Consider the following 25,482-nt stretch of genomic DNA (forward strand, 5'->3'; position numbering starts at 1 on the left):
TGATTGTCTCCTCTCTGAGAAGCTGGAGCTCTGCATATCTGTTGAAAGGGAGAGAGGTGAAGGAGGAATTGGTTGGAGGTTTGGAGACAGGAGAGAGTTTGAAACAGTCATTGTAAGGGGCAGGATGGTGCCAGAGTGGATGGTCCAGGAGGATGGGTGGGCCGTGTTGAGCCCACTGAGGTTGGTCAGATGATGCCCTGGTGCCACTTATCTTTCCTATTCTGTAGCTCTCATGTGCCCCTGTAGGTCAAGGCGCTGAGAAAGCAGATCACTGAGTTTGTTTTGAGTTGAGATGTGAAGAAAAAAACAAGGGAGTGGAGGGTACTGGCAAGTGTTCTGGAAATGATGCATCCTGGGGAAAAAAGTATGCTGGACAAAAAGAGACAGGAAGAAAAGAGAGGGCTGAAGAAGGAAGTGGGACGTAGTAAGCAGTCAGTGGAGTAGACTTCTGGAGTAGAAGTCTACCTGAGACCAACAGGTAGACTACAGTCTCAGAATCATGTATTCTAGTGTTCTAGTGGAATGATTCTTTGAGAAGTCTGACCGGTGAACCCAAAACACATCTCCTGTGGCAAGTGCCAGATGAGAAGGCTTGTGGCCCAGAGCAGAGGCTCTGGCAAGACTGGGGCTAGGGTGAGACAAAGAGCCATCATAGTGGCTGGGGTCTTCAGATACCCTGGATACCCTGTGTGGATTCTAAGACCTGAGGAATGTGACAGCTCTTAGTCCTTTTGTTACAGTGAGGTCATTAAGATGTTAAGTAAAGACATCTGTTTTAAAGCATCCTCCCTATGTTTTATGCAGTATCAAGGAAACTTGATCTTCAGTGGATAATGAGAATACTCCTCTTTCACCCAGTTATTTCTTATACTATCAGTGATATTGGTTGGAAAGTAATTTAAGAATCTATAGATTTTTAAAAATGTTTTATTATTATTTACTTTTGAGAGAGAGAGTGAGAGCAAGCAGGGGACGGGCAGAGAGAGATGGGGACAGACCAAAGCAGGCTCTGCGGTGACAGCGGCGAGCCTGATGCAAGGTTCAAACTCATGAACTGTGAGATCGTGACCTGAACAGAAGTTGGACGCTCAATTGAGCCACCCAGGTGCCCTGAGAATCTATAGATTTTTAAGCAAATGACGGACCATCACCAAACAAGACTATTTTTTAACATTTGACTCAGTGTCAAGGAACTGGGGTTGAGCCTCTGGTATAGAGGAGGTGCTCTAAGGAAGTGCCGTCTCCTCATATAGAATAGATGACACTTTCCTTCTCTTGTGTGGCTTTCCAAGCACCAGCTTTGTTCTCTGATAGCTGGAGTACATCTCTAGTAATGGAAGCCTTCATCACCTCATTGGTGGTTTATGGCAGCATCTTTGGTTGGTCTTCCTCCTTTTGGACTTACTACCCTCTTTTTACCTTATTCTTAACTGTCCCATTAATTTAAATTTGTTTCCTTCTGTTACCTCATTGTTCAAGGAATAAAGGCTCCCCCCCCCCTTTTTTTTTTACCACATTGAACTGGGAATAAATTCATAGACCTCTTAAGTGTGAGACATTGGATAAATCACTTCATTTTCCTGGGCCTTAATTTCTTCACCTATTTAAAAATAAAAACGTGCCTATTGAACTGGATGGCTAACCTCTTTGGCATTTGGAGTATGTAGTTGGGCTATAATCCCCTTTCAATGTTGAAAATTCTGTTACTGTATGCCTCTCCAGGTCTGGCTCCAATATATATGGCCATTGAGTTTTTTGGATTCTCATATGTCCATATGCATATTCTCATACGCACCTATCTTGAGGGCTTAAAAAAAAAAAAAAAAAAAAAGATTTAACTCAGTTAATGTTGCCTGGCACACCAATGTGGGTTCCCTTTTTCCTTCCAGTCTGGCGTTTTACCTTCTCACAGCCCACCATGTTAGGACTACCACCCCACCAAGCAGAGCCTTGCCTTTTTCTGCCTAACCTGTGGCTCAAGGGCCCTGGTAAGACAAGCCCTTTGCAATCCTCCACAGAACACGTTCCTGTTCCTTTTTATGTTTGGTGTTTTGTTTTTCAATATCTGATCCGTTCCTCTCTACCAATTGAAGTTGAAAACCTGGCCTACAGCCCTTAAAACAAATTTCAAGGTTTTGAACTCCAAGCTTTGACTTTCTGGGATTCTAAGTTCAAAGAGGGATTTCCCCCCCTCTTTTTCCACTCTGATTTTCTTTCATACCTTGAGAACTCAAATACACACATATTGAGTAAATAGATGGATTCTAAGAAGCAGCTCCTTGACTATATAAGAGAAAAAAATCACTCTATTTGTGGACACAAATGCTCATGCTGGCACATTTAAACATTCACTTCCTATAGGCATTTCTGCCCTGACTATGCCTCTCGTGGTCAGCAGTTTGCATCCTGTCTGTTTATGCAATTAAAATGGGCAAGATCCAAATCTGTGTAGGTCGCTGATGGGCTACAACGCTTAAGCACAGCGCTTGGCTTTAATACGTGCATTGAATGAATGGTTGCTAGGGAGTATGGCGGCGTCTTCATTTTGGGTTGGGATCATCCCAATGCGCGCACGTGGGAACTTCACAAAAGTTGTTTCACGTGCGCTGCGCTGAATCCTCTTATCCTAGAGTTTACTGAAGTGGGGCCAGCTCCCCGCCTCTGTTAGCTTCACTGCCAAGGTTCTAGAGGGGTGGAGTGGCCTGCAAGACGGTTGGGAGAAGGGTGGGGGGGATTTACTTTCTCATAAATGTGCTTTGGGAGACTGGCTCTGGAGCGCCAGGTTTTCAGGAAGAAATGAACCTGGGTCCCAATGGCAAAGAACTCCAAGGGGGCACAAAGTTTGTTTTCTGTTACAGAGAAAGTCTGACAGCCTCAAGTCTAATTCATAAGAACACGGCCCACACTGGACAAGGGAGAGCTCTGGCTTGCCTCAGAAAACCACTGACACAAGAAGACAAGCGAAGTCAGATTCACGGAACCCATTTTCTTGGGCTCCTTATGGGTAATGCTGGCTTTTGGTAGACTGCGTCCCAACCCAGCTGTCGTGGGTCCCCGCCGCTCTCGAGCAAGGTCCTCTTTCCCCAGTCTCAGGTTGCAAAACAGTAATTCCTTGGGATAATCTCTTCGTACCCAGAGGATGGGTCTCCGCGGACAACAAACCGTTACGTTCAGATCTGCGCACTGTGTCGGGTAGAGTTCCTTAATCACCGCCCCTCTTCCCGTGTCCCTGGAGGGCCTTGCGAGGTTCCCAGAGCGGCTGCGGCGCGCCAAGTCCCAGGGAAAGAGCGCAGGGAACGGCCCTGAGGACTCGTTCCGGGGAAAGCGACAGCGTCCAGGGAGAGCCTTTCCTTCTCATCCCGAATTCTCCCAGGGCAGGCAGGGTCGAATTCCAAACGCGTCCAAGGTGTGCAGTGCGAGACCCTCCCTTTAAAAAAGAATAAATAAATAGAAGCCAGCTCTTAGCCCTGCTCCGGTTTCCCGAAAGGCGCACCGCAGTCGCTGCCGGGGCGGCTGGGTGTCTGCGCTCCCCGCCTTTGCTGGGCTGACACAGGAGGGGAGGAGCAGGAGCCGGAGGGGGTGCTGGCGGGGGGGGGGGGGGAGTTGGAGCGCGAACCATCCCGAGCCAAGACAAGCAGCACATTCACAAATAACGCCCCCACCCCCAGCGCACGCGCTCCCATTCAAAGCAGCCCGGCTCCGCAGCCGCAGGGCGGCTCAGAGGACGCGCGGCAGAGCCCGGCGCAGCCCTGCCCCGCAGGCGCACGCTTCAGTCCGCCCGCCGGCTGCTGCGGCCGCGGCCGAGCCCTGCAGCCAGCGCGGGAGGCGGCTACCGCTTCTAGGGAGGGGTCTCGCCCGGAACCCCCTCCCTCCCCGCGGGGGGACCATGGCAAGGCTGGCTGCGCCCTGGCGCATGAGGCTCCTGGTTCGCATCTTTGGCGGCACCTGGTGCCTGCTCTACGTCGCCGGACAGGTGAGGCGGTCTGCGCGTCTGGCGTCGCTCCCCCCCTCCTAGTACTTCTCTTCTAGTCGGCGAGAGCGGGGAGCGCTTCAGCCTGGGGCCTGTCCTGGGGCTGCGCTGCCACCCCAGCGAGGACAGGTGGCACGGGGTTGGGGCTAAGGCGGCCCCGCGTGGCGAGCTCAGGGCTGCCGGGGTCAAATTCTGCGCTGAGCCTCAGCCTACCCTCCTGGGGCCGGTCCCGGCGTCCCGCCCGCGCCAGGGTCAGGCCTCCAGCTGGGGAGAGTCGCGGGGAGGAGACGGCGCCAGAGCCCGGGTGCGGCCCACTTTCAGGGAGTCCGCGACCCCGCACCTCTTCCGGGCGGTCCTCGGCGGAGACCTTTCTTCCTGGCGGCGGCTCCGGCGGCGAGGGGAAGGCTCGCGGGTTGAGACACTCCTCCTCACTTCCGTCCTTTCCGGGACCCAGGGAAGTTCTGACATCCTTGTCCTGGGGCCACCTGCGTCCGAGTGTCGGGGGCGGAGCGTTGTAAGGTGTGCAGATACAGGACCGGGGGGCTCCCGGAACCTCTGCGGTGGAGAAAAGGTGGTTCTGGACGGCGCACTGGGACTCGTCCTCACCACGCCCCCTCAGAATGCTCCTAGGGTTTTTTTTTTTTTTTTCTCGAGCTGGAAGGGTGCAGGAAATGGGGCGTTCTCCTGAGTGGGCGTCTCAGGTCCCGCGGCAGAGCAGAAGAGCCCTGGGGGAGTGTTGAATTCACTGTCTGCTTGGTTGTGGTTTCTTACTGCAAGACCCTGGAGGGAGATGCTTAGGGAAGGGGCCAGGGGCTAGTCGAATCTATGATGCTCGTGGTGTCTTTGCCTTTAACGCTTTCCAGAGTCAGGTAACTTTTGATTAAAACTCACGGTTTAGGCAGTTTGTGCATAATGTAGCCTACATAGATTCGCTTTTCACGGGATTACTCGGGTAATTCTGGGAAAATGCCCAAATACTCTTGGCCGGAATTATCGCCAGATAGCCTCCCTTTCCTCTGTTTTGCTTATGGAAGACTTGTCCAAATCGGGGGATTTCCTTCCCTCGCTTTTACTTAACGTTTTGAAACTTGTTTTCAGGTCTCTATTTTTGTGCTCATTTTGCGTGCAGCGGTGCGCTTTTAGAGGCTGAGCAAGGCCCCAGAACGGTGGTGAGGAAGGGCCCAGAGCCGGCTAGAACCTGAGGAGAAGGGTACACTCTAATAAAAGGTAGAAGTTTTCAACAAGAAACACCTGCTCAGATTGGCAGATGAAAAACTATTGCAAAAGATCGTCTTAATTATTAGCAAGTTTCATTCCCAGTATGCTTTGCTTCATGGCAAAGCTTCTCAGAGGTGGCTGCACGTCAGGATTGCCCAAGGGAGCTCTTGAAACTCCTGGTGCTAGGGCCACACCCCAGCTGGATTGCATCAGAATCCTTTGGGGCAGGAGGTGTGAAGCCCCAGCATCAGAATTTATAAAGCTCCCAGGTGATACCATGGTGCAGCTGGGTTGAAAACTCCTGTGTAAAAATGACCTGCCTTCCAGTGACCTGTTCTTAAAGAATCAGGACGTCGAAAGGAAATTCAAAGGAGTAAAGAACAGTCAAGGGCCTACGAGACAGCCTACGGAGAGAGTCTTAACTTATAACATCCAGTCCTGGCTGCTTCCCTGTGTCATTTCCTCATCTGCAAAATGAGGGTGTTGGTCTATGTTCCCCAAGGTACTACCAGCTTCAGCAACACCAGGCAGGTTGACACGTAAGCCAAATCAAGACAGAATGCCTTCTGTCTTATTTCTAAATAATGGCAGGGGCAGGAATTCTACCTTTCCTTGAGCTTTTGGTAAAGTATCTGATAATATATGAACCAAGCAAAGATGTAATGAAGATGCTAAGATGCACACTGTAGGATTTGTGTGTGTGGGGGGGGGGGAGGGGGCGGGGCTCACATATGTGTGTGTGTTCTACTTCTTCATTCAGTGCCCGGTGATATTCAGGACAAACTGATTTCTCCTAGCATTATGTACCTGTTCTTCCTTGCTCTGCTTCTCAACCTACTTTCTTCTGGATAAAGATGATAAAAGCAGATTTGCGCCTTTTGTGTTGGAAGTGGTTTGTTGTTTAATTCCAAGTGAGTTTTTCTTGTTCCATTCGGCAGGGCTGCTCTCCACATGTGAGAAGCCTGACTAAACTTGTCAGAGAAGGGAGAGAAAAGAGTTTAAAGTGGTAGCTGGATTCTGTATCCTGGTGGAATGGAATATGCTTTAGGGTTAACTTAGGTGACAGAAGCAGTTCATCTTGCAACATCCCTTAAGCTCCTCACTTAAACACAAGGACATTATATCTAATCAGTGAATTAAGACCAGAAACTTGAGGTTATTTAATACCAAGAAGTCATTCTATAAACCACAGCCAATGCTAAATGATTTGAATATTGTTTGGAATGTATACATTTGTTAAACTGTTATTAAATCAAAGCCCTCAGTACATGAAAGCATCACTATCAGAGTTATCAGACCTCTTTGAGTATCTTATAGCCCTCTAGAAGGAGGATCTGTGTTCAAGAGCTTCTGGCTTCCTAAACTGAATTACACCTGAGCCATATTTTCCAAAAGTCTAAAGAACAATCTGAATGCAAATCAGATTATTTGAAACACCAGCATTTCTCCTTTTTCCTCACTGAATTTCTCCTTTCAGGGGTTATTTCCCTTTGCTTCTGTTCTGACCGAATTACTCTCCTAACTTGTAAGTTTCTTTTCTTTTCCTGTGCATTTGGAAGGTAGCTCACACTGGGCTCTGGTCAAACAGATTATTTTACTGATATCAATTTCATTTCATCAGCTGAACCCAAATTCATCCCATTGCCTAAATTTCTCCCAGGTAGGGAAGTAGATAATTAATGGTCGACACCCGTAGGGGTTATCAACTACTTAGTGATTTCTACCACCCATCTGTAGCAATCCACTGTAAAAATAAAGTTGTTGGAGAGGGTTATGGCTTGCTCAGCATAAATCCATTACTGTTGCTTACAAATGTCGCTTAGTGGCAATCCATGTTCTTTTGGTGGTTTATCAGTGATAGCGTCATGTGAATATTAAAACGGAATATATTCATTTACTATGAGATTCTAAACTGCATCCTTGTTAGGAATTTAGTAATGAATAGTTCCAGGAAGGCTGGAAAGAATTTGTGCCTTTATAGGTGCCTGTTTTTCAACTAAAGACCTTAAAGAAAATACTTTCTCTTTTGTTATCCTCTTGTATGTTCTTGCTCTTGTTTTATTTTTTATTTTCATTTTTACCATGATGATTCTGCATGGTTAAAAAAATGACTAAGGGTTTTAAGAAAACATGGCAAATTCTTGTTCTGCTCTTTCTCCTAGTGTCAGATCTCATGGCCCCAAAGCAGCTTTTTTTGTTTGTTTGTTTTGTACTATTTTGAGTTATAACTGACATTCAATAAACTGCACATGCAGAAAGTATGCAATTTTAAGTTTTGACATATGTATACACCCATGACACCATCACCCCGGTGTCCTTATGACCTTAGGAATCCCTCCCTGCCATCCTTCCTCGAACCCAACATCACCAGGCAAAATGCGATCTGCTTTGTGTTAATATAGATTAATTTGTATTTTCTGGAATTTTGTGCAAATGTAATCTTATAATAGGTACCCTTCTCCCTTACTTTTTTTGATCTGGCTTTTTTTTTTTTTGCTCAGCCTAATTATTTTGAAATTATCCATGCTGTAACACATATCAATAATTTGTTCCAGAGTAGTAGTATGTTGTATGCATATATCACATTTCATTGTCCATCAGCTTACATCTACAGTTGGACAATGTTTCCAGTTTTTGGCTGTGTGGTTTCATCTGTCCTAGGTAAATACCTAAAGATGGAATGGCTGAATCATTGGTAGGTATGTTTAAATTTTTAAGAAAATGTCAGTTTTGCAGACGGTTGTACCATTTTATGTTCTTACTAGCAGCATGTATGAATTCCAGTTTCTCTGCATCCTTGACAACATGTGGTTAGGTCAGTCTTTTATTTTAGTCATGCTATTAGGTATAGTAGGAGCTCGGGTTTTAATTTGCAGTTCCCTAATGAAAAATGATGATGAGTATTTTTTCATGGGTTCATTTAAAATCCAAATATTTTCTTTGGCAAAATGTCTGTTCAAACATTTTGCCCATTTCTTAATGTGTTGTTTTCTTACTGAATTTTGAGAATTGTTCTTTGTCAGATGTATCATTTGCAAATATTTTTTCCCAAGCTATGGTTTGTCTTTTCATTTTCTTGACAGTGTTTTTTGAAGGGCAGAAGTTTTAATTTTGGTGAAACTGAAATTATTGCATTGTTCATTGGTAGACTGTGTGTTTGCTCTTGTTTTAAAGAAATATTTGCCTAACTCAGTATCACAGAGGTTTTCTACTGGAAGTTCTGTGATTTACGTTTTACATTAGGTCTGTATTCCACTTTGAGTTGTTGTATGTGGTACGAGATCATTTTTTCCTTTTGCCTATGGATAGATATGTCATCGTTCTAGCATGATTTTTTCAAAAGACTTTCCTTTCTCCACTGAATTGTCTTTGCAATTCTGTGGAACATCAGTTGTCCATACATGAATAGGTCTATCTTCTGGATTCTCTATTCCGGGGAACTGTATGTTTCTTGTTATGCCAGTGCCACACTATCCTTAGTACTGTAGCTTTACAGTTGGTCTTGAACTCAGAAAGTGTGATTCTTCTAACTTTGTCCTTCATTCTCAAGTGTGTTGCCTTGGCTACCCCCATATGCATTTTAGAATCAATTTGCCAATTAAAAAATGCATCCAGGGATTTGACTTGGGGTGTTCTAAGCTATCGATCTATTTTCAGAGAATTAGCCTGTTAACAATATTGAATTTTATGATCCCTCTCTATCTATTTAGGTCTTTAATTTCTCTCAGCAATATCTGGTAGTTTTCTGTGTACAGGTCTTGGATATTTTTATCAGATTATACTAAATAGTTCACATTTTTGGTGCTCTTTTAAGAGGCACTGTTTTTTAAAAATTGCACGTGATAATTCTTTGTAAGAATATGAAAATAATTGAATTTTGCATATTCTGCGACATTAGCAAAGTGGCTTGTTATGGTAGCTTTTTGTTATATCCCATCAGGTTTTTTTTACACATATGATCATGTCATGAAAATGAAGACTGTTCTTCCTTACCTATCTAGATATTTTAAATTTCTGATTTAATAACACTGATTAAAATACTGATTGCCTTTGCCTTATCTTGGGGAAAAATAATTCAATGTTTTACCATTAATTATGATGTTAGGTGTAAGTTTTTTTTGTAGATGCTCTTTATCAGATTGAGGAAGTTATTTAAAAAAAATCTTTTTTAATGTTTATTCATTTTTGAGAGAGAGATAGAGCATGAGCAAGGGAGGGGCAGAGAGAGAGAGGGAGACACAGAATCTGAAGCAGGCTCCAGGCTCCCAGCTGTCAGCACAGAGCCCGACGAGGGGCTCATACCTGTGAACTGTGAGATTATGACCTGAGCCAAAGTCGGACTCTTAACCCACTGAGCCACCCAGGTGCCCCAAGGAAGTTCTTTTTATTCTTCCTTTGTTGAGAGTTTTTATTAGAAATCAATGATAGATTTTGTCAAATGCTTTTTCTTCATCTATTTAGCACATGAATTTTCCTTTCTTGTTTGTTAATATGATAAATTACACTGATTTTAAAAATGTTAACCACCTTGCATTCCTGGGGTAAACTCACTAGGTGACTAATACATTATACTTTTTAAAAATATTGTTAGATTCAGTTTACGAAATTTTGATTCAAATTTTTGCATCTATGTCCATGAAAGATAATGGTCTGTAGTTTTCTTGTGATGTCTTGTGATGTGTTTTTAGTATTAGTGTAATGCTGGCCTTATAGAATAAGTTGGGAAATATTCCTTCTTTTTTAATTTTCTGGAAGAGTTTGTGTCTGATTTCTTCATTAAATGTTTTGTAGAATTCACCAGTGAAGCCATCTGGACTTGGACTTGTCTTAGTTTAAAGATTAACTGCAAATTTAATTTCTTGAATAGATATAGGGTTCTTCAGGTAATCTATTTTGTCTTGAGTTAGCTTTGGTAATTTGTGTTTTTTCATGCATTTCATCTAAGTTGTTGGTTTTTGCCATAAAGTAGTTCATAATGCTCCCAGATTATTTTTTTTTAAATATTATTAGAACATGGAGTTTTATCACCTGTATTGGTCCTGATAATGGTGATTTGTTTATTCTTTCTTTTTTTCCTGATCAATCTGCTTAGTGGCTTATTAATTATATAGATGTTCTCAAAGAACCAGTTTTTAGTTTTATGGACGTTCTTGTTTTCTATTATATTCCTTTCTTCTCTCATCTTTATTATATTCTTTATTCTATTTTGTATTTCATTTGGTCTTATTTTTCTAGTTTCTTAAGGTGGATGCTAAGGTTATTGATAGACTTTTTATGTTTTCAACTAGAGGTGTTTAATGATCTAAATTTTTCCTCAGTAATGTTTTTTTTAAATTTTATGTTTTTTTATTTTTGAAAGAGAGAGACAGAGATGAGTGGGAGAGGGGCAGAGAGAGAGGGAGACACAGAATCTGAAGCAGGCTCCAGGCTCTGAGCTGTGAGCACAGAGCCTGATGTGGGGCTCAGACTCACAAACTGTGAGATCATGACCTGAGATGAAGTCAAGAGTTAGATGATTACCTGATGAGCCACCCAGGTGCCCAGCATGTCATTTATTTATAGCTAAAAAATTCTGTTGTACAGATATACCATATTTTGTTTATCCATTTGTCTGTGGACAGACATGTGGGTTGTTTTTACCTTTTGGCTGTTATAGTAATGCTGCTACTAACATACATGTGCAAGTTTTTGTGTGGATATGTTGTCATTTCTCTTAGGAAAATATTTTAGGTCTTGTAGGCACACAATCTCTGTTATAACTACTCAACTCTGCCACTGTCGCATGAAAGCAGTAATAGACAATATATAAATGAATGAACCTGTTTGTGTTCCAATAAACTATTTACCAAAACAGACAGTGGGCCAGATTTGGAACAGGGGCCATAGTTTGCTAGTCACTGAGCCAAAGTTTCATGATGATGTGCTTCAGTGTGGACTATTTAAATTCACTGTGCCAGGTTTTCCACAGAACTTGAATAGATCAATGTCCTTCCCTTTGGGGAATATTAATTTTCATATTTCATTGATAATTTCCTTGCTGGTACCTATGTGTTTGCTTTTTGTGAAACTCCTGTTAGTTATTAAACCTCCTGGTTCAACCATCCTTCTTTTCAAATCTTTTGTCTTCATTATCTTTTTTTTATATTTGCAAAAGAGTTTCTCAATTTTCTTTCTTTTTTTTTAAAGTTATTTACTTAATTTGAGAGAAAGAGAGCACGCACATGAGTGGGGAAGGGGCAGGGAGGGAGGGAGGGAAGGAGAGAGAGAGAGAGAGAGAGAGAGAGAGAGAGAGAGATGGAGAGATGGAGAGATGGAGAGATGGAGAGGGAATCCCAAGCAGGCTCCATGCTATCAGTGCAGAGCCGGACGCAGGACTTGATCTCACAGACTGTGAGATCATGACCCAAGTCAAATCAAGAGTCACACGGCCACCTAGATGCCCCTCAATTTTGTTTTTCAACAGAGATGTCTTTAGGTAAGGTTTTAACTGGCATTTGGAGTTGTAGCCAAAGCGTCACCCCCCAGCTTTTTGCAGCACCAGATGCCTCCAAGTCTGATGCCTTTTTAGAGTTTTACAGGCCAAATGGTATTGCTTCTCATCACTGTATCTCTTTGCAAGCACAATTCTGTTAAGTCAGTAACAATTCTTCCACTAGTTTTCCATATTCCAAAAATTTATTGGCATCTTTTGTCTGCTGTTGCCTCCTTTCCAGTTCTCTTGTCATCTTTATTTATTTATTGTTATTTTCGCGGACATTTGGGAGGGAATAGAGAAAAAATGGTGTTCAATCTACCATGTTTAACTGAAAGTTAGCACTATTTTTCCTCTTTCATTATTTCTGTTTTCCTGTCCTGATCCATCTCCAAATACCACTAAAGCTCATTCTGGTTATTGTACACACTTTTTAGAGCCTCCTACATTTTCCCAGTGAAAGTAAAACTTTGGTCAGTATTACAAGACAGTGGACTTGAGGTCCAAAGATCCAGGTTCTAGTTCTGGATTTACTGAGTGTCTGTGCAACTAGGACTCAGACTTTTTCGGGGAAGGAAATTTAGTACTTACTGACTGCCTGCCGGTTGCCAAACACGATAAGAGGCATTCTCTCCATTCCAGTGTTGATGTGTTAGTGTTTACTCTTTCAATTAAATGGGTACTTAGGACCCATTGTCTGCTTCAGTATACGCGGTTCAACCTATTTGCTCACAGACACAGCACAGAAAGATTTTATTGTTCTACAAATTTTGATGTTTGGAGACCGTTTTATGAGAAAACATGGAGCTAACATGATGTAAAGATCTGGCCTTGAAATATCACATGTGGTATTAACATTTGTTGTCTAAGGTGTGATTGGATTCAGGCTCTTTTGTGGTGGAGGATGGAGATGAGGTGAAGCGAATAGGGAAGTAGTGCTGAATAGTTAGCAATACCGTTATCAGTTTTAATGTTTTATTTTACACTGGGATGAACTCTAGAGCATTATGCATTTTGGAGTGGATGGAACTGGTGGTGGTTCCATAACCACCACCAAAAACATACCTGGTTTTCAGCTCTGCTCATGGCTGTGGGGTTATGTAGCCAGAAGAAGACTTAGAGATTCTTTAGTATTACGGGTCACAAACTTCATTGCACATGAGTCGGTTTGGCTGTACCATGGATTTCCAAAGGCCACCAAAGACTAGGACCATGCAGCTAAAAGCCAAGAAGCTCTAAAATGCAGATTCCTGGGTCTCACTCTCAGATCCTCACTCAATAGGAAAGGTGGGTCCTAGGAATCTGCATTGAGAGACCCCAGTCTCCCCCCGCCCCCCGCCCCCCGCCTCCATCCCCAGACCCACAGAGGATTCAGATACTTTTGGACCGAACTATGGGTTCGATCTGGGAAACATTGATCTGATCTTTATTCTTTACAGATGAGAGAAATAAGGTTCTAGGAAGTCAAGTGACATGTCCCAGTTTGTTAACAGGAGAAGTGGGAGTGGACCACACGTCTCATAACTCTGTCCGATGATTTTTCCCACCAGAGCATACACTGTTATTTTAGCGTCTAGTTACATCATGAACTAAAGATATGAACCACCAGCTTAAAGTGTCTTTATTTGTAGTAACCTCAGTTTTTTATAAATGGTTTTCAGATGTTTGGGAATAGCTTCAGGTCTCAGTCGCTCTGCCTACAGCTGAGGAGTGATGGGGAGTGGGGGTGGAGGGAAACCCTTCATCCTTACCTTTCAAATAACCTGCTGGAAAACAGGCTCCTGTGTATTTTCTCCTCGAGTCATCATGCCCCTGGAAGATTAACAGATACTTATTTAGAAAATCATCCACAGCATCCAGGAACTTGACACTTGATGAAAGGAAGAGTACGTGCTGTTGAACACCTTCTCTACCCAAGTGTGATGTAGCAACTGTTGCTACGTTCGTGGAGGAAAGGAAGGAAATGTTTCATGTGCCTATTATTTAGGATGTTCTCCCCATCTCTATCGCAAACCAGCCAAACAAAATACACACACGCTCTCCACTGAGTCATGCATAGTCTATGATGTAGTATTATGTGTGGAAAAGAAGTTTTCTTCACTGCTAATAGTCATTGTGACATGTCTTGTATATTTTATGAAGAGTGCTAATTGTGTATTTTCTTTCAGAAATCGGCGGAGAAATAAAGTTTTTTTTTTTTTATTAAAAATATTTGTTGATATAATCTGAAATTCAAATTCTCCTATTCTGTTGTTCCTTATAAAAACTCTTTATTAGTCCGGATGGGCTAGATTATGCTGTGGTAACAACCAACCACCACGTCATAGTGACTTAACGCAAGAAAGGTGTATGTCCCCATCGGGCCACGTGTTCAGTGTGGATCATGAGGAGAGCTTGGCTCACTGTGCACACTCAGGAATCCACACTGACGGTGGCTCCACCCCAACCTGCATGCTTCCCTGGCGGACAAGAAAGGAGAATGGTTCTGTGCTTTCCTCTGGCAATGAAACGCTTCTGCCCAGAGTTGACAGATCTTACTTCTGCTCAGGTTTTTGTGGCCACATGAAATTCAAGACGGTTGAAAAGGTAATGTTGTCATGAACCCAGACTTTGGGACTTCCTAGATGCCTAGATGTTTGTTTTCTGACTGTGTGTGTGTATGTGAACAGAGGTTCTCTGCAATTACTGTAAAAACACTTAAAACCGTGTTATTCGTTAAAATTAAAAAAAGTTAGAGGTGTAAAATGCATGTAACAAATTTATCATCTTAACCATTTTTAAGTGTATGGTTCAGTAGTGTTAAATGCATTCACATTGTTCTGCAGCCAGTCTCCAGAACTCTTTCTCTTGCAAAACAAACTCTACACCCGTTTTATAACAGCTCCATTCCCCCTGCCCCCCGACTGCAACCATTCTACCTTCTGTCTCTGAATTCGAATGTATACAAACGGGATCATAACAGTATTTCTGTTTTTGTGATTGGCTTATGTATTTTAGCATGATGTCCTCAAGGCTCATATATGTTGTGGCATGTGTCAGAATATCTTTTTTAAGAGTGAATAATGTGGCATTTTATGAATGTAGCACATTCTGTTTATCCATTCATCTATCAGTGGACACCTGGGTGGCTTCCACATTTGGCCATTGTAAGTAGTGCCACTATGAACATTGGTGTTCCATTTCATTTTATGTGTACTTATTTTTCTGTGTAAAAGAGAAGCAACATCTTCAGACCTCTAGTTTGCTTTTCAGACCCAGGAAACCGTTATTTAAATTTAAACTAATAATCTCACTTTGAGAATCTTCTGCCAGGGGTTACAACAAAAGCTGAGCAGAACTTCGACTACCCCCTATATGTTTGACTAAATCAAGAAAGCTAATGGATTCATTTGTTTTTAGTCCTGTACGTAACCTGCAAATCTTGACGGTTTTCAAGATAGGTGACAGCATGTGGTAGGACATTATTTTTCTGCTAAAAATCTAGGAGCATGGCAAAAAATTACATTATCTTCCTTTTTGTACGTCTGACTCAAATCCTATATGGAGGGTGGTCTGATATGAATCAATATGTAAAATGTGGCCACACAAGCTAATTGCATGTATAGCATAGATGCATGGAGGGGCAGGGTAGACTTTTGGGTACAGTGCTGCAAGAAAAAGCAGAACAGGATATAAACTTTGCTACGTGCTAATTGCATGATTCTGAACACACTAGTTACAGAACGTTTCTGAGTTTCATGTTCTTTTTAATCTCTACAAGGAAGAGTTTAAATTACATGATCTTAGTGGGTTAATATCAGTTAACCATAACTTCTAAAATGAATGGGATTTTCTAAACTTTCCTAGTATGAACTTTTTAGTACAAAAATATTAACTCTGATGGAATTTTTAGCAATGAACATCAGGTCATGGCACTCCCTTGCTTAACACCTAAACTGGATTACTGTTGGCTTTAGGCAGTGTTTCTGAGACTGTTTATCATTATTGCCTCCCTTTTTAGACATTTTAAGATACTTCCTCTTAATCCGCCCCTACCCCCATGAAATTTTAATGCCATAAATAAACATATCAGTTTACATGTGCTGTGGCCCTTTGAAGGGACTCCTTGCGTTATCCTTAAACCATTGATATCAGGAGGGAACCTCTTCTCTCCCATTCCCATAACCCAACTTTTCACCCACTTTTGTGGGCATTATCACCCCCATGTAGGCTTTAGACTAAGATTGAAAATCTTTACTATTCTTCAACGCCTAGCATGATTCGTCCTGTGCATAGACATAGCATTTTATAGCGTTTCTCCCCTCTCCCTCCCCTCCCCTCCCCTCCCCTCCCCCTCCCCTCCCCCTCCCCTCCCCCTCCCCTCCCCCTCCCCTCCCCCTCCCCTCTCCCTCCCATCTCTTTGCTTCCTACTCTCCAGACAGGCCAATGGCCTCCTTTCAGTTCCACAAGGGCATCAAGCTTGTTGCTACTTTGGGGTCTTTGCACAATTCTCTTTGCTGGAGGGCTCGCTCTTTATTTTTAATTTTTTAACTGTATTTATTTTGAGAGAGAGAGAGAACAAGCACGTGCAAGTGGGGGAGGGCCAGATACAGAGGGAGAGGGTGAGAATCCCAAGCAGGCTCTGCCTCACCAGTGCAGAGACTGATGTGGGCTCCAACTCGCCAACTATGAGATCATGACCTGATCTGAAGTCAGAGGCTTAACTGACTGAGCTAGCCAGGTGCCCCTCTTTATTTTTAATTAATCAGTTGACACTCATCCATCTGTTCTCCAGCTTAAATATCTCTTCCCCAGAAGAACCTGGCCCTCTGCTCCCCTTGCCCATTAGGTTTCTTCTGTGACTCTCCCAGTGCTCTGTTTGCTTCAAGCACTTGCAGTTTTGTAATGAGGCACTTGTATATTTCTTCTATGTCTGCCATCTTGGTTCACTGTAGGCTTGAGGCCAGAGACTGACCGATTTCCCTCTGTATATGTCACATCTAACTCAGTGCCTGGAATTGTTAGAAATGGTCAGTGAAGTGTTTTTGAAGAAAATACACAGCAAGGAAAAACCTCTGAACTTGGAGTTGCTTTTTACATGAATGTATACCCTCCTGTTAAATGTTCTTGCCAAAATGAAAAACAAAATGAATGTATATCTTGTTTGCCACAGCAGTGCCTACATATATGTATTAGTTAAGGAAGCATTAGCTGCTGTAACAGTAAAATCCTGAAATCTCAGTGGACAAATAGGGTTTTTGTTGTTGTTCACATAAAGTCCAACTGGCAGGGCTGAAAGGGGTCTGGGGGTGTCTTGAGCATTCAGGGACCGGTGTGATGCAGGCTGCGGTGTCTTTAACACGCGGCTTCTGAGGTCACCCTGGCGCCTGTGTCTAGGTGACAGAGGGGGAAGAGAATGTTGAGAGCTGCATGGGAAGTTTTCTTGGGGTAATCTTGGGAGTGGAATGTATCACTTCTGCCCACGTCCATTTTTTGCGTTCCTCACGAGATTCAAATCTCCACTAGGGTCCCAATCCCTATTATCCCATCAAAGAATCCAGTCAGTCACATGGCTCCCCCCTCCCGCCGCCCCCCCCCCCCCCCCCACCAGCCAGGGAGTCTAAGGAGACAGCTGTGAAATCAGGAGGTAACACAAGCTGGCCTTTGCCACAGTGCGCTTGGAAAGTCACACATCTATGTGCAAGTGTGTAGTTGATGTCTAGATGTATGTGGATTTACAAATCACTGTCAGTAACTTAGGGGCCTTTGGGTCCAAGACCCAGAGAATGGGAACCACTAAAAATAGGAGTATGTAAGTTTTATTTTAGGAGAGATTTTTGCTCCAGCATTTTCAAAATTATAAGGTGAGATATGATGGACCAGGGGTGGGGAAGGGGAAAGAGCTTGGGTTTAGAAATGCACTGTATACATTCAACTGAACAAAATCGGTTGCCTTATAACAACTACCCTTCCCAGGCTCTCTTGCACAGCTGTGTTCCTGATGGTGCAGATTAGCATCTTGTCAGCTGAACGTAAGCCCAGGTGGGGTTCTAGCTGGCTGCTGGCAGCATTGTCCTAAATAAAATGGAGCCTTTTTACTAGTGGACTGTTTTCAGTTCCTCAATCACCTGATAAGTCCTATTCTTTTGATGAACTACAAATAAAAACGAGTTCTCCATTCCAGGGCGCTGTTCATCAAGTAGTGTCTGTTTGTTTAAAGAAAAAAAAGGCATATTGCATGTCTGGTTCATCATACTATAAGGCAATTGTAATTGATCTAGGAAATCATGATACTGTACTTTTATCTGGGCCAAAGCTTACCTGGCCATTCTACAGGGTCTCCATTCTTCCTCATGCCATGCAGTGGGGGGTGGAAATATGAGCCTGGGCTTTTCTTTTGTAAGCCTCTCTGAATTCCTGTTCTTGGCAGATAGAAGGAAAAGAAAAGGAAAAAAAGAAAAGAGAAAGAATTCAGAGCTTGGTTGGTTAGGTGGGCTGCTTTATTACTTCCATTTGGCTATATTGTGGAGTTTGAGACTTGCTCTTTTCTTTCCCTTCCGTTCTCCATCTAACTCCATAATCTAGCTCCTCCTTTAGAGAAGCTGGGAGGAAAAGCTGCATTTGGAGACCAACTAAAACCTCCAAAGAGAAGAATGTTTATGTTTTAAATTCTAAAATTTCAAACAAGTTATTTGGCAAGCTAGATGTTTTTCAGCAAGTGTAAACATTTTCCACCTCTTGCTTCTTCCAGTTCTTTGGTCTTTCCGTTTGCATCTGGTGCAGGTTCAGATCAGCATTTTCCTGCTTTCTATGCTTCTGATACAGCTGGAAAGTGTTTGATCGACATGATCGGAAAACTGGGGCTGTTGTGAACATTACCCCTGAAGCAGACTGGTGAGGTCCCACTGGCATCTTTCTTGGTGCATTCGTGGGATTAGTAAAGAAGTTTATGCTGAAGTTCCAGCCAGAACAAGAGCTGGAGAAGGACCTTCCGAATCCAAGGTTTCACAGCTTGGTAAAACTTCACAGTGGTGCTGACATGTAACAAGCTGGTAGATACTCATCTTCTCCTGGGTATTACCCCGGATGGTCTTACTTAGATCAAGACAGCCATGTAGAAGCTGGGCGGACATGGCTCTGTGGGACTTCTACAAGAGCAAGAGGATTTGAGTTACATTTCATTTGAATGAAAACTTGTGAAGTGCTTGCAGTGTGCCTGTGTTTGGGAACATGCCTTTCCCTGCTGGCTTTTGTTCTAGGTCATCCCGCGAGTGGATGGCTGTTCAGAGGAATTGCTTATTGAGTGGGAACTCGGGGGCCTGTCAGCCAACCATGAGCTCAAGCAGTTCTTCCCTGCAGCTGGAGCTGATTATGTCTTTAGCTGCCACTGTTAATGAGGCAAAAAGCATCTGCCGAGAGCTGGGCTGGCACTCCCAGGGCGGTCTGCCACTTTTCCATCAGTTGCGGCAAAGAGGGTCCAGGGTGTGGAACAGATAAACCTGAGTGTCGGGCCTGTGGTTCTTTGAAGCTGTTTTTGAGGGGGAAATAGAAAATGACTCAATTTGACATTCGGTGACTTGCCAGTTACACTGTCTATGTCTTAAGTTTTTTGTGTGCTGGTCGCTTTTGTTTGGGTGAGAAGGTCTTAGGGGTCCGCTTGGTTGAAGGTATGGAAGAGTTCTAGCTGTGAATTTTATTTTATTTTTTATTTTTATTAAAAAAAATTTTTTTTAACGTTTATTTTTGAGACAGAGAGAGACAGAGCATGAACGGGGGAGGGTCAGAGAGAGGGAGACACAGAATCTGAAACAAGCTCCAGGCTCTGAGCTGTCAGCACAGAGCCCGACGCGGGGCTCGAACTCACGAGCCTTTGAGCTGTGAGATCATGACCTGAGCCGAAGTCGGCCGCTTAACCGACTGAGCCACCCAGGCGCCCCTAGCTGTGAATTTTAAAGGCACCTCCTGTACAGGGCCATTAGTTTCTTGGGTGATTTCTGAAGCTGAGACTTTGGAACAGATGACAGGAAGCCCTGCCACTAAATATATTTCATTCATTTTGTAGGTCTGTTCTGTGTTGGGTGGGTTCTCTTTTGTGAAGGCTATCCCAGAAAATGTTTGCATTTTGAATCCAGTGATCTAACTAATCAGGTTATTATAATAGACGGTTTTCCATGTTTTTTGTTTTGTTTTGTTTTTAAACAAAGCACAAGCTTTTTGAAATTTATTCAGGAATCTGTAATCTGGATAATTTTCGTATTGTGACCTGATATATGATCTTCTTCCCACCCTTCAAGACACATTTCAAGAGTGGTTTGACTTCTTATTTTCTGGATTTGATTAACTTTTTTCAGATCAAACTAGAGTTTTATTTGTTTGTTTTCATTTCCTTAAAGTTTACTTATTTATTTTGAAAGAGAGAGAACGAGCATGAATGGGGCAAGGGCAGAGAGAGAGGGAGAGAATCCCAAGTAGGCTCCACAGAGCCCGACGCAGGGCTGGATCCCAGGGACCGTGAGATCATGACCTGAGCTGAAATCAGGAGCCGGATGCTTAACCAACTAAGCCATCCAGGTGCTCCTCAATCTAGACTGTTAAAACTTTCAAGAAAAGGGGCGCCCGGGTGGCTCAGTTGGTTAAGCGTCCGACTTCGGCTCAGGTCACAATCTTGCGGTCCGTGAGTTTGAGCCCCGCGTCGGGCTCTGGGCTGATGGCTCAGGGCCTGGAGCCTGCTTCCGATTCTGTGTCTCCCTCTCTCTCTGCCCCTCCCCCGTTCATGCTCTGTCTCTCTCTGTCTCAAAAATAAATAAAAACGGTAAAAAAATAAAATAAAAAAAATAAAACCTTCAAGAAAAGAACTAAATTCAATGCATCTTGGATCTTCTCAAAGTGCCCAAATCTAGCATCAAGCATAGCACACACTCCTTAGATAAAGTTGTAGGTGTTTTTTGGCTGCTCTAATAAATTACTGCAAACTAAGTTGCTTAAAAAAAAAAAAAAAACAGAGACATTTATTCTCTCACAGTTCTGGAGGCAGGAACTCCAAAATCAAGGTATCAGCAGGACATGTTCCCCCCAGAGGCATGGGGGGAGAGGCTCTTTCTTCCCTCTTCCAGGTTCTTCTGGTTACTGGCATTCCTTGGTATTCCTTGGCTTGTGACTTCATCACTCGAGTATCTGCCTCTAGTCTTTATATCATCTGCTTTGCGTGTGTCAGACTTCTCTCTTCCTCTCTTTTGTGATGGCATACCTTTCTCATCTCAAAATCTTTAACTTAACTACATATCTGCAAAGACCCTTTTCCCAATCACTGGGCATGGCATAGCTTTGGGAGCCATTATCAGTCCACCACACCCATATATGGTTTCTGCATAATCTCCTGCCCAGTTAGTTATTCAATCTCCATCTAAAGCACTTAACCTCAAGGATATTTGCTTCTGTTTCATTTTTTATGAGCTGTTTGCTTCAAGTCATTTCTATTTTAATATCATCTTGTTCTGTATTCTTTTGTCTTTAAGATAGTATTTGCAGTGAAAATTGCTTTCCCTGCAGTAGGAATGGCTTTAGTCTTGATTGTGTCATTAATAGTGAGTCTTACAAGCTGTTTGGGACTGAGGACAAGGCATTGTAGCTATCACCATTGAAACTAATGAAAATCTGGGTGTGGTGTCCACAGCAGAGTTATTGTGCATTTGTTGGTTAGATGATATCAAAGTCTTGTTATTAACAATGAATTTAAATTTAATTTCCCAATAATCTCAGTGTCAAGCATTTTACTTTCTAAGCTTTACTCCCATCTTTTGAATTTGCTCCCTGTGGAATGAATGCCCAACCCCATAATTCTTCAACTATCCTGGGGCCTGCAAGCCCTTAACTCCTACCACCTTTTCACTGTACCTCACTTACCTTACTTTGCTCCTGGCCTTGGCCAATCATCATAACCACTCCCTCAGTCATCATAACCACTCCCTCAATTTTGTTCTCCTCTCTTCGATGCACTCGAAGAGATCTTCACCCAAGTTTGTTATACCTATGAAGCTGGGTGTGTTTGCTTCAAGTGACCAGCAATTACAGTACAGTCCCCTTGTCTGTCATTCCCTTAAGTGAATTTTTTTTTTTTTTCCTGTTCAAACCTCTCACAATTTCTTCCTTGTCCTCATTCATTGCTTCTTTAATTGGGAAAACAGAAGCCACCAGAAGAAAACTTCCACATTTCCCCACCTACCTGCATCTAGTTCATATACTCTGCCTTCTTTCCAGTTATAATGGGTAAACCATCCATTCTCCTAACAATGGCCAGTCTTTCCACTTGGTGTCCCAGATCTCATCCCCGTTTCTCCAAGGATATTGCTCTAATTCTCCTCTTTTCTACATTCTATTTCTTTTGTTCCTTTTTTAAAAAAATTTATGTACAAGACTTTTCCCCCCAACCCACAAACATCTCATTATTTCTGCCATATTTAAAGCTTTCTCTTGATACTACTTGCACTTTACTTTACCACTCCTTTTCTTCACTTTCTTGTACATTAAAACTTTGAAAGAGTTGTCTGTATTTGCTTTAATTATCTCTTGGATGCATTGTGGTTAAGGTATCACACCATTACTTCTCTGAAACTGTTTTTTTTATAAAGGCATCAATAGCCTTCATTCCAAATCCAATGGACAGTTCTCAGTCCTCATTTTACTTGACTTCCTACCTTAACACAAATGACCACTCCCTCTTCATGTGAATCCTTTTATGACTTGGCCTCCAGAACAACACATTCTCCTTTTCTCCTTCCTGTGGGTTTCCTTTCTTTTTGTCTCCTTGCTTCTTAAGGATCAGTTCTTGGACTCGTTTTTCCACATTCACTTCTTGGTAATCTTACTCAGTATCATGGCTTTAATTACCAATTACAGTCTGATATCCAGATTTATATCTGTAGCCTAGAACTTTCCTAAACTTCGTCCTTCTATATTCACTACGTACTTAGCATTCCTACATGGATATTTAATAGACCTCTCAAATGTAACATGTAAAACTGAACTCTGATCCCACCCCCATCCCTGCCATAAAAACTCCAACCCATAATAAAGCAAAACATGCTGCTTCTCCCATAGACATCCCCATCTTATTGGAAGCCAATTCAATTCTGTAATTTTCTAGGTTAAAAACATTGGGGTTGTTCTTGACTCTTCTGTTTCTGTCACACTGCACACTCACTGGTGATGCTCTGAGCTGCTGCTTCTATAAATGTGGAAGAAAGTCACTTCTTAAATCTCTGGCATCACCATCTTGATTCATATGATCCTCTGTTTGCCTGGATTATTGGGAAAGTGCTGTCCAAAAGGTCTCTGCTTCTGTTACCTACCTTAGTCTCTTCTCAGTGCAGCACCCAGTGATCCTGTTGACTTAGGTACTTCTTAATATCTTCTAATGCCCTCCTATCAACCTGAGTGCAAATGCTAAAGCTTTAAATGGGTTGTAATGCCCTATAAATCTGGCCACCTCTCTGATCCTCTCATACTCTTTCCCCCTTACTTACTGTGCTCCAGCCACATTGGTTTTCATCTGTTTCTCGACATGCCAGGCATGCTGTACCTCAGGGCTTTGTATTTCGTATTTACCTGTTGATAAAAACAAAATAAAAATCATGCCTTTATGCTTACTTTTACCTCTCTGATTTGGGGACAGATATGAGGTGTATGCGGTTTTTTAAAGCATAATGTCCTTGCTATTTGCTAAATAAAACATTATTTCCATGTCAAATGAATTTACATATGAGACCCTAGTGCTTTAAGTCATTTTTACAGACTTATCTCTCCTCTTTGCAACAAAATAGTTGAAACTGTCATTGTCTTCAGCATTTTTTTTTGAAAATCACTATGGCTCATTTCTTAATTAAGGTTCTTTTATTTTTAACCCTTGGGTTATACTCAATACTCATTGGCACTGTAGACATAGCAGAAGGAAACAGAAGGCCCCCATAACATATAGAAATTCACAGATGCCATGTTAATGTCCAAGTCTTCTCGCATCCAGAGCATGTGAGGGAGAGAGCACAGGCTGGGTACTGGATCAATTACCTAACTGGCAATATGACCTCAGACAAACCCCATAACCTCTGTGCACCTTTGCTTCCCATCTGTAAAGAGAAAGGAGTTGAACCAAAGGGGTTGATCTCCGAGGACTTTTTCAGCCCTAACAATCTGTGAATGTGGGCAGAAGTACCACTCAGATCATAAATACCTGCTATGTTATATTGAGGTTTCTCCCCTCTGATACCTGCTCTTTGCCAGCTTTCATGTTAAAATTTTCCACCAAACAGGAACACCAGAGGCAGAGGACTTCCAGGCAGGTACCACCCCTGCTGACTGCCAAATATCCCCTCAACCTAACCACTGCCTGCACGGATGGGCTTTTGCTAGAAATTGGCCAGCTTTAGTCCCCTTCCACAAATAAACTTTAAAGTACTCTCTTGAAGAGTGAGAAGCTGCCAGTGGTACTGGCAGTGAGTTTTATAATTATTTTTTGATTTTTTCCATGTGACTTTTGGTCTCAGGGCAGTGTGTTTGGTTGGGCTAAATTGATAGTTTTCCCATGGTCGTGGTTTACACCTGCTGGCCATGCAGGAAACTATGGTGGGAGAGTTCCTTGGTCCTCTGGCCCTCTGCTAGCCTGGGTACATGCTGAACCCATCTCTGCAGCTGGAACCACTGCCAGCCTGGCATTGTTTGTGTGTCCCACACGGCTGCTGCTGAGGAGAGGCTTGGACTGCTTAGCTTAGACAAGCTGAATCAAGTCTTGGAAAATATTTCTCCTAAAATGCTGTTGTAGACAGTGATGAGGGGTAACCAAAAAAGCACACAGCTGTGGGCTAGGCTCTGGGTTGGCCTCGTCTTTTTTTTTTTTTTAACGTTTATTTATTTTTGAGACAGAGAGAGACAGAGCATGAACGGGGGAGGGTCAGAGAGAGAGGGAGACACAGAATCTGAAACAGGCTCCAGGCTCTGAGCAGTCAGCACAGAGCCCGACGCGGGGCTCGAACTCACAAGCCTTCGAGCTGTGAGATCGTGACCTGAGCCGAAGTCGGACGCTTAACCGACTGAGCCACCCAGGCGCCCCTGGCCTCGTCTTTAATACTCACAATAGCTCTTGCAGAAGTGGCTTTATATCCATGTTAGGAATGATGAAAGTGACCTAGATGTTCATTAGCAACCGGTAAAAGGTTGAGTTAAATTGGAATTCAGACCTTTCTGACTTCATAGTGCATGTTCTCTGTATGACTGTACCCTGCCTCTTAAATGTAGTCAGTGTTAGACTTACATCCCTTATAGTTAGTTAGATTTTGATGGGAGTCTAGATCTTTTATTTTGTATCATTGTTTCAGGGGGAAAAAAAAGAGTTCTTATTTTTAAACAAACTTATAAACTTTGGTAATATTAACACTTTGTGGGGCGGGGGGGGGATCGTTTTACTTGTTGATTTAATAAGTTCCATTGTTTGATCATTACTCAAGCACCTCTTCTAATAAAAGATGAAGAGAATTCAGGTAGTTTAGACTCGGCCCGCTAAATATTGTTGGCTGTATTATGTTTTCTCATCTCTCTCCTGCTTAAGATAAAAAGAAAAAACAAAAAACATCACTCCTACCAACAAAATCATACAACTAGAAATTAGGAGAAGGGGGAGACTCTAATGCTTTCCTTTAAAACGCATGTATCTTGAGGTTCGAATCAAAGTGATTGTGTTTTACAATTCTTATCTGTTTAATTGTGACACAGTACACCTGCTTGCTTTTAAGAAGAGAAGTTACAGAAGTTTAAGGAGGGAGGAAAGTGACGTGGACACCCGATAACTCTTCTC

At 42.8% G+C, this 25,482-nt stretch overlaps 1 protein-coding gene and 1 long non-coding RNA gene across 3 annotated transcripts; both read right to left on the reverse strand.

Annotated features, from left to right (window-relative positions):
* Positions 1 to 3,061: 3,061 nt before the first annotated feature.
* LOC122204551 lies at positions 3,062 to 12,288 on the reverse strand. Its single transcript, XM_042912082.1, has 3 exons — positions 12,252 to 12,288; positions 4,184 to 4,624; positions 3,062 to 3,427 (listed from the first exon to the last, which is right to left on the reverse strand). The coding sequence occupies exons 1-3, from the start codon at positions 12,286 to 12,288 to the stop codon at positions 3,207 to 3,209; spliced, it is 699 nt and encodes a 232-aa protein (XP_042768016.1). The 3' UTR covers positions 3,062 to 3,206.
* Positions 12,289 to 13,409: 1,121 nt separating this feature from the next.
* On the reverse strand, positions 13,410 to 24,838 carry LOC122205422. Of its 2 annotated transcripts, none has more exons than XR_006196044.1 (4): positions 24,764 to 24,838; positions 23,162 to 23,243; positions 17,961 to 18,061; positions 13,410 to 13,472 (listed from the first exon to the last, which is right to left on the reverse strand). It is a non-coding gene; the product is annotated as an uncharacterized LOC122205422 (long non-coding RNA). The 2 variants fall into 2 exon arrangements; XR_006196045.1 differs by lacking the exon at positions 13,410 to 13,472 and adding an exon at positions 17,540 to 17,845.
* Between the last annotated feature and the right edge of the window lie 644 nt (positions 24,839 to 25,482).

Source organism: Panthera leo, chromosome D4, assembly GCF_018350215.1.
Source record: "Panthera leo isolate Ple1 chromosome D4, P.leo_Ple1_pat1.1, whole genome shotgun sequence".
NCBI classification, from domain to species: domain Eukaryota; kingdom Metazoa; phylum Chordata; class Mammalia; order Carnivora; family Felidae; genus Panthera; species Panthera leo.

Bases quoted from the DNA above. Each gene is read 5' to 3' on its own strand.
- LOC122204551 (XM_042912082.1), bottom strand. From the start codon at position 12,288: ATGCCTCTTATCGTGTTTGGCAACCGGCAGGCAGTCA. The intron at 4,625-12,251 runs GTAAGTACTAAA...GCACCCTTCCAG, and splicing joins TGGCAACCGGCAGGCAGTCA to CTCGAGAAAAAAAAAAAAAA. The intron at 3,428-4,183 runs GTAGGCTGAGGC...TCTTTTTTAAAG, and splicing joins CCGGGACCGGCCCCAGGAGG to GGAGGGTCTCGCACTGCACA.